Here is an 8,898-nt window from a genome sequence, read left to right as displayed (position 1 = left end):
TGCTGTTCCACGGAACGAGAATGTAATTCGGAGGAGGTGTTCTCGACCGCGATCGGACGGTGGCTAGGGGCGTCGAACTTGAATCGCGTAGAATGGAGGGGGCAAGGGCCAGAGCGCGTTTGGGGAAAGGAAGGACGTGTTAATTCATGCACGACAATGACGAACAGTAAGTGAGTCATCTTCGTTCTGTGCGGACGGCAATAGAAGTACGGATTCTCGCGAGTGACCAAAGTGCATAATTAATATAATAAGAAAGACGCTTTACGCGTCTCATTTGCGGATGTTAAATCCTGCGTTAAGGGCGCGGTCGTGTCTCACGGCGGATACTAAATCCTGCGAATAGAGCACGATGCGCGTATTGCGGATATTCATTATCCTGCAGCTCGATTATTCGAGCATAATTGTAGCTCGTTGTGGAGCAATAAAGAAGGCGTATGCTTACGGGCTGCGTCACGCGCGCTAAAATCATACGAGGCCTCGAAATAAAGAAAGCGAAAGCTAAAAGTAAATGTGAACGAGTGTGTGTGTATGTGTGAGACAAAATGTAAGACTTCTGGAACATTCCGACTCAAGGTAGATAATCAAAGAAAGGGGTTTTTATGCCTACGAGGCTTTTCCCCTAATGAGCAAATAAAGGATTTTTCCTATCGCTCAAATATAATTGTGTTTTAATTTCCATCTTATCCCTAACCACGAAAGGTTCTCGCCGTTTGAGAAGTTTTCGACGATACATAAATTTTTGGTGCCTCCTGTGAGGTAAGAAAATTTCACGAGTCTATTCGAAAATTAGAGACGCCTATGCGTAATCGATTTTCTACGACGCATTTGTCCGTGGTGGCGGAAGGTTCCAGAATCTTACAGCGACATGCATGTGCACGATTTCTTCTTTCCCTTTCTTTCGTTACCCCGATCCTTCTTTGATGACGCATGAAATATCCAATGAGAGTCCTTTCGTGGCTTGAGTGGGGTGACTTAAGTGGGGATAATTGCTGTTGCCAATGCATGTGCGAGCGCCTCTTCGACGATTCTTTACCATTCGTTCACGGAGGACCGCAGCAGCAAGTCGATATCCATACGTATTAACGTTACGAGAGCATTTTCGAAAAGTGTGCACGCATATCAGTACCACATTCGTGGCGAGATATTGTCGCCTATTTAAGCACGAGCAGGTCGGATCTCGTGTGTGTCTCGAGTAGTGAACCAAGAAGTCTTGCAGAGGGACAAGGAAAAAGAACACTAGGTCGTCGTCATCTTCAAGACGTCGATCGACGAGCTACACCACGACATCGTCTCCGGATGCAACACCACCCAGCGCCACGTCGGACAGCCTAGTCCACGATTCCAGAGATAAGTACTTTGCCGTCATTTCACTTTGCATTAGAGATCAACGACAGATATTAATTATCTCAGTGCCGACGGAATTATAACTAATCGGAATCGAACATATCTTTTTCGAAAAACTGTCGCTAATTAACTCAGTGCTAGTGCGCGTTTTCTTTTTTTTGTTTTCGCGACGTTAAAATTTACCCCCACGCGGCGATATCGCCTGCAATGTGAAAACGAATAACTTTATAAAGTAAAACTATTATTTCAGTCGAACTTAGTACATAGACACAACGAAATACATAGTTTAAGGTAGAAGCAATTTTCTCGGACGTGATAGGCTTCACTAACCCTTCGATTCGAACAATATACCTGAGAGGGTCTCTTTTGTTTACTTGGTCAAGGATCCCTGCGTCGTCTTACGCAATACTTTCCGACTAATTTCATACCTCCGGTCTTTACATACAATTGCATCATGGCTAGCGAGACGAAACGCTTTACTCAAAAACGTACAACGTTGAAGACGCAGTTGACCATCCTCGAAAGATTAGTTGCAGAAGGAGGGGTCACTGACACGAATTTAAAAATGCGTCTAAAACGAGTCTCAGAATTATATCACGCGTACGAGGAGATGCAGGCGGAATTCGAATCGGGAGAACAATCGAGCGACGCGAACGAGATTCAAGATCGATATTACCAACTCGCAAGCACCATCGAAGATAACAGCAGACCGGCCTCCCGCGCGACCAATTCAAATACGATTCCAACTGAAAATAACATCAAACGCATTAAATTACCTGTCGCGGAATTACCTAAATTTAACGGCGACTTAGAGAAGTGGCTTTCTTTCAAGAACACTTTTATGACAATCATTGATGCGCGCGAAGATATTACAAATTTACAAAAGTTCCTATATTTGCGGGATTCGCTACAGGGGGAAGCGCTTCGTAAAGTTTCAATTTTTGACGTGAGTGACGAAAATTACAAAAAGGCTTGGGAATTAATTGGTAAGGCATACGATAAGAAACGCGTATTAATTTCGAAACATCTAGACGCAATTTTTGAATTATCGGTGCCGAGCAAATTTTCGCATAAGGATTTAACTAAGCTAGTCGACAACGTACGCCAGCACGTGAATATTCTAGATAATTTTCATGCAACGCCGGGTCAACACGCGTTAGTTCGTCTGATAGAACGGGCGTTACCATCCGATGTGCGTATGGAGTGGGAAAAGACACTCACTTTAGATGAATCGCCATCGCTCGAGCAACTATACACCTTTTTGTCCGAGACGGCCTTTCGTCTTGCTACATTAGAATCAGATAATACAAACACCGCTCTCGATACCTCTCACAAAAGACGGCATTCCAGAGGGGGGACGTTTCCGACGAAAGCGCGTAGGGAGGAATCCGGCACGCGTGCTCTCGTCACTAATGTATATCCTAACTGTATTGTATGCAAGAAGGACAAACACTCCACGTTTAGATGTCCTGAATTCGTCAAATGGAATGTAGATCGCCGGTGGAATTTTGTAAAAAGAGAAAAGCTGTGTAAAAACTGTCTCCGCTCGCATCCCGGATTATGTCGTTGGCCTCCTTGTAAATGCTGTAAGAAATATGTTAGCAAATTATTGCATAAATGCGACGCAAAAAAGAGCGCCGCGAAAGGTGAAAATTCTAATTCCGTTGATCAATCATCCGACACGAATAAAGATAAATGACTAGAACCGATGCCGATTGCCCTAAACGCCATGGCGCCTTTCTCGCGATTTCAGTTGATGATGAGTGCAATGATTCGCGTCAAAAATTCTCAGGGCGAATTTCGTCAATGCCGTGCACTTTTAGATACCTGTGCGTCGGCACATTTTATGACAGAAAGGCTCGTTCGTGAACTACAATTATCGACAAGTCCGTGTTCCATAACAATAGGCGCGATCGATGAAATGAATACGTCAGCACGCGGCATGGTCGAGGCTTCCTTCCGGTCAATTCATAGCGAATATCAAAAGACGCTCACTTTCTTGATTATACCTAAAATCGCGGAAAATGTTCCGAACACGATGTTTCCACGCGGATCGATTCACATCCCAGCAAACATAAAACTCGCGGATCCGCAATTCCATCTGCCGCGGCCAGTAGACATAATTATCGGTTCGGGAGCGACTCTGTCGCTATTGTCAATCGGCCAGATCAATCTTTCGAAGGATAACTGCGATTTTCTTTTGCAGAAGACTCAGCTCGGTTGGGTCGTTGTAGGCGAAATCAACGCCGAAAACGGAAAGCGAACGGTCGCGTGTAAATTAACGAATTTAGATGAACAGCTCGAAAATTTTTGGCGATTAGAAGATACGACCGCGAAACGTTGCGTAATACCGGAGACCTCGGAATGCGAAAATCATTATATAAAAAACACTACGCGCGAAGCTTCCGGAAACTATGTCGTCAGACTACCCTTTCGACAAAACGAACGTGATTTTGGAAATTCCAGGTCGATAGCCCTGCGACGCTTTTACGGCTTACAAAAACGACTCGACGCTAATTCTGCTCTCAAACGAGAATACGAAAGAGTCATGAAAGAATATATCGACTTAGGGCATATGACTCTTTTATTTAACGACTCCGGAGACGGGTATTACCTTCCTCATCACGCAGTTGTAAAAAACACAAGCGCGACTACAAAGGTTCGAGTAGTCTTCGACGCGTCCGCTAAAACAAATAAGGGGATATCTCTTAATAATATTTTAATGGTCGGGCCTACCATTCAAGACAGTCTATTTGAGCACCTTGTACGATTCCGCGTACACGAATATGTTATGACCGCCGACATTGAAAAAATGTACCGGCAAATATGGGTGCATCCGGAAGACCGTAAATATCAAAAATTAATCTGGCTACATGAAGGGCAGGCCCGAACTTTTCAGCTTAACACTGTAACTTTCGGCGTGTCGTCGGCACCTTTCCTAGCAATTCGAACAATAAAACAGCTCGCGATAGACGAAAACGTAAATTTTCCACTCGGGTCAGAGATTTTAAAACGCGATCTTTACGTAGACGATTTGCTGACGGGAGCAAAAACACTCAAGGAATTAATCCAAATCCGGGACGAGACAGTTCAGATTCTTAAACGTGGAGGTTTTAATATAAGACAATGGGCATCTAATCATCCCCACGCCCTTCAGGGTCTGAGCGAGCGGACGACAGATACCGAATTTTTGACAAAGGAAAATCCGATTTTGAAAACTCTTGGCGTCTCCTGGAACGCGCGCCGAGATGAATTACTGTATACGGTTAACCCTGTTAAGCTTGCGAACAAGGTTTCAAAACGCCACATTTTATCGGAGATTGCGAAAATCTTCGACCCCCTCGGGTTGCTCGGTCCCGTTATCCTTGCGTCCAAGGTAATACTACAAGAATGCTGGAAGGCAAAAATATCGTGGGACGAATCGGTCCCGAATGCATTGCATTCGTTATGGCAATCGCTCGCAGAACAGCTTGGATTAATCGATCATTTAGCAATTCCCCGCCGTCTAACGATCGACGATTTTACGAACTTAGAAATTCACGGATTTTGCGACGCGAGCAAAGTCGGATACGGGGCGTGCCTGTATGTAAGATCACAAAATAATAAGAATAATATTCTCGTTCGTCTATGCAGCGCCAAAACTCGTGTCGCCCCCCTCAAGGATACGACCATCCCCCGGCTTGAGCTCTGCGGGGCGCTCACCCTCGTGCGGTTATTCCGAGAAATCTCGAAAACCTTCCATTTCACACCTAATAGGATCATTTTCTGGTCAGATTCAATGATCGTTTTACATTGGATAAGGAAATCACCAAGTGTTCTTAAAGTATTCGAAGCTAATCGAGTCAAAGAGATTCAAGAATTATCTCAAGTCGAATGGCGACATGTGCGGTCGGAACATAACCCCGCCGACGCACTGTCACGTAGTCAACTCCCGAGAGAATTTTTAAAAAATGACTCGTGGTTCGACGGCCCGCCGTGGCTTCGGCGGCCCGAATCAACGTGGCCCGTATCTATCGAAACTCCGGTCGAAGAACTGCCAGGTTTGAGGAAAATCATTTGTTTTACAGCTCAAATTGAATCGAATTTTATTTTTAAGAAATTTTCATCCTATACACGATTAATTCGCACAATAGCATACTGTCTACGAATGTTACCGTCCAACCGTTGCAAAGGTCCATTATCTAACGATGAAGTAAAAAGATCCGAACAGCGGATAATCATGTTAGTCCAGAAAGAACAATTTTCAGATGAGATAAATCGCATCTCCAAAACAAAGGAAATAAAGGGCACGAAACTGGCTTCACTCAACCCGATTATCGATGATTTAGGTTTACTTCGCGTCGGCGGCAGGCTGCGAAATGCGGATATACCGATTTCGCAAAAATATCCAATTTTGTTACCCTCATACCACCACGTAACTGATCTAATCATTCGAGAGGTACACGAAAAAAATTATCATGCAGGCATCCAGAGCACGCTCTACACAATTCGTCACCGATTCTGGCTACTCGACGGAAAAAATCAAATTCGTAAAATAGTCCGGAAATGCGCGAGATGTATTCGTTTCAGAGCAAAGCCTGTCGATTATAAAATGGCAAATCTACCGAAGTCACGTTTTAAAGAAGCGCCGGCTTTCTACAATACAGGTGTAGATTATTTGGGACCAATGTTTATTAAAGAAAGAAAGGTACGAAATCGCGGGAAAATAAAAGTATACGGATGCATTTTCATCTGTATGTCTACGAAGGCCGTTCACCTAGAGATAGTCAGTGATTTATCAACAGAGGCGTTTATCGCAGCTCTTAAGCGGTTTATAGGTCGACGAGCGGTCCCAGCCAACATTTATTCGGACAATGGCACAAACTTCGTCGGCGCGAATAATCAATTGCGTGACTGGTACGCATTGATTGAATCCGAAAAGTTCAAAACGCAAGTTTGTGAATTCGCCACGACTAAAAAGATCGAGTGGCATTTTAACCCGCCTCTTTCGCCCCATTTTGGAGGTATCTGGGAGGCCGCGGTGAAGTCGTTTAAGCACCACCTTAAAAGAGTGATAGGCGATCGATTATTTACGTTCGAAGAATTAAACACATTAGCTATCGAGATCGAAGCTATTTTAAATTCACGACCGTTGTGCCCCATATCTACGGATCCGAACGACCCCGTCGCGTTAACTCCGGCACATTTTTTGGTAGGCCAGCCGCTCACATTATTGCCCGAGGATAACTATCTCTATGTTTCAGATAACCGTCTGTCATCCTGGCGCCTGATAACCAAAGCACGCCAGGATTTCTGGCGCAGGTGGAATCAGGAGTATCTGACGGAACTCCAAAAAAGGCAAAAATGGACCGGATCTGATTCCGAACTCCAAATAGGATCGATCGTCATCCTAATTGACCGAAATCAACCGTGTATGAGGTGGCAGCTGGGACGGGTGGTGGAGACGCATCCGGGAGACGACGGTGTGGTTCGAGTCGCAACGATCAAGACAGCCCAAGGACTTTTTAAAAGGAACGCGAAGTCACTCTGTCCCTTGCCGAACTCATAGTTACAATTTGTCATGGTTTTATGTTTTCATGTAAATTCTATAGAAGTGAAAATTTACGTAATAGTACAATGTAATAGTTGATCGTTTTCTCTCTCAACGGGGGGAGAGTGTTCCACGGAACGAGAATGTGATTCGGAGGAGGTGTTCTCGACCGCGATCGGACGGTGGCTAGGGGCGTCGAACTTGAATCGCGTAGAATGGAGGGGGCAAGGGCCAGAGCGCGTTTGGGGAAAGGAAGGACGTGTTAATTCATGCACGACAATGACGAACAGTAAGTGAGTCATCTTCGTTCTGTGCGGACGGCAATAGAAGTACGGATTCTCGCGAGTGACCAAAGTGCATAATTAATATAATAAGAAAGACGCTTTACGCGTCTCATTTGCGGATGTTAAATCCTGCGTTAAGGGCGCGATGTGCGTATTGCGGATATTCATTATCCTGCAGCTCGATTATTCGAGCATAATTGTAGCTCGTTGTGGAGCAATAAAGAAGGCGTATGCTTACGGGCTGCGTCACGCGCGCTAAAATCATACGAGGCCTCGAAATAAAGAAAGCGAAAGCTAAAAGTAAATGTGAACGAGTGTGTGTGTATGTGTGAGACAAAATGTAAGACTTCTGGAACATTCCGACTCAAGGTAGATAATCAAAGAAAGGGGTTTTTATGCCTACGAGGCTTTTCCCCTAATGAGCAAATAAAGGATTTTTCCTATCGCTCAAATATAATTGTGTTTTAATTTCCATCTTATCCCTAACCACGAAAGGTTCTCGCCGTTTGAGAAGTTTTCGACGATACACATGCTTTGTTCATTATTACAAGCCGGCACATGATTATATGTTGCAAGCGCTTTAGTGAAACATGGACAAAATATGTTGCAAGCGCTTTAAGTGAAACATGGACAAAATAAGTTTATTATCAATAATTGTAAAAAATAAACATAATTTTAAAAGTACAATTATAATTTAACTACAAATAAAAAATTTTTTAAATATTTTTGAATGCATGAAGAGAATTGCATTAATTATAATAAATTGTTTCGGGATAGACAGTACTACACAATATTATTCTCCCTTCCTTCCCTCTCTTTCTCTCTCTCTCTCTCTCTCTCTCTTTCTCTCTCTTAATTTAACAATAATACTCTTTCTAGCACAATAATTATAATTTATTTATATGTATAAATAACAAATATGTGTAAATTGTTCACCATTACAAGCTGGCATATGATTATATGTATGTTCCAAGAGCATTAAGCGAAACACAGACAAAATAGGTTTATTACTAATTTACTACGCAATATTATTCTGTCGCCTTCCCTCTCTCTTTCTCAAATCCTTTTAGCACACTTATTATACATTTATATTTAAAAAATTAGAATATATTCCAATATTATTTAAAGTAACGTTAATTTTTAAACTGTAGTATATGTATGGATTTAAAATTTTTATATGGTAAGAAAAATTTTCATACATTCACAGATCATATTCAAAATTTTACAGTTATTGTTAATATTACTGTCTTGGAACATATAATTATATATCGGCTTGGCAAACTTAAGAAGTTTCTGTGACAGCCACGCTTTTGTTAATTTTTTAGTTTAAAAGAAAGAGGAAGAATTACTAATCTTACACTGTGTACAAGGTGTATCTTAGACTTAACCAAATTTCAAAGAAGCTAAAGTTGACGGAAGAGCAGCAGGAAGCGTACAAAATCATTAATTCTACAACATTACTTACAAAGCCACTAGTTCTACAATGTTACTTACAAAGCAACTAGTACTGGATAGTAATAATTTGTTCCTGCCAATGCTACAATGCTCACTATTTAGTTTGGATTTAAAATATGGTAAGAAAAATTTTTATACATTCACAAATCACATTCAAAATCAAAATTTTACAGTTATTGTTAATGAATCTATTTTGTTTTTATTAATGCTCTTGGAACATATAATCATGTGTCGGCTTGGCAAACTTGAGAAGTTTCTGTGACAGCCACGCTTTGTTCATCATTA

General features: G+C 42.3%; 2 protein-coding genes across 2 annotated transcripts; both read left to right on the top strand.

The window, feature by feature from the left end:
* The first annotated feature begins 1,798 nt into the window (after window positions 1–1,798).
* LOC118647175 lies at window positions 1,799–3,043 on the top strand. The gene has a single exon (XM_036291532.1). It carries the CDS (start codon window positions 1,799–1,801, stop codon window positions 3,041–3,043), a length of 1,245 nt encoding a protein of 414 aa, XP_036147425.1.
* Window positions 3,044–3,052: 9 nt separating this feature from the next.
* LOC118647173 lies at window positions 3,053–6,892 on the top strand. Its single transcript, XM_036291523.1, has one exon. It carries the CDS (start codon window positions 3,053–3,055, stop codon window positions 6,890–6,892), a length of 3,840 nt encoding a protein of 1,279 aa, XP_036147416.1.
* Window positions 6,893–8,898: the final 2,006 nt, after the last annotated feature.

The sequence above is a fragment of the Monomorium pharaonis genome, chromosome 1, assembly GCF_013373865.1.
Source record: "Monomorium pharaonis isolate MP-MQ-018 chromosome 1, ASM1337386v2, whole genome shotgun sequence".
Taxonomy (NCBI): domain Eukaryota; kingdom Metazoa; phylum Arthropoda; class Insecta; order Hymenoptera; family Formicidae; genus Monomorium; species Monomorium pharaonis.
The sequence above is the reverse complement of the archived record's forward strand: the minus strand, read 5'-3'. Positions and strand labels throughout refer to the sequence as shown.

Excerpts from the sequence above, each read along its gene's own strand:
- LOC118647175 (XM_036291532.1), top strand. The coding sequence starts at position 1,799 with ATGGCTAGCGAGACGAAACGCTTTACTCAAAAACGTACAACGTTGAAG.
- LOC118647173 (XM_036291523.1), top strand. The coding sequence starts at position 3,053 with ATGCCGATTGCCCTAAACGCCATGGCGCCTTTCTCGCGATTTCAGTTG.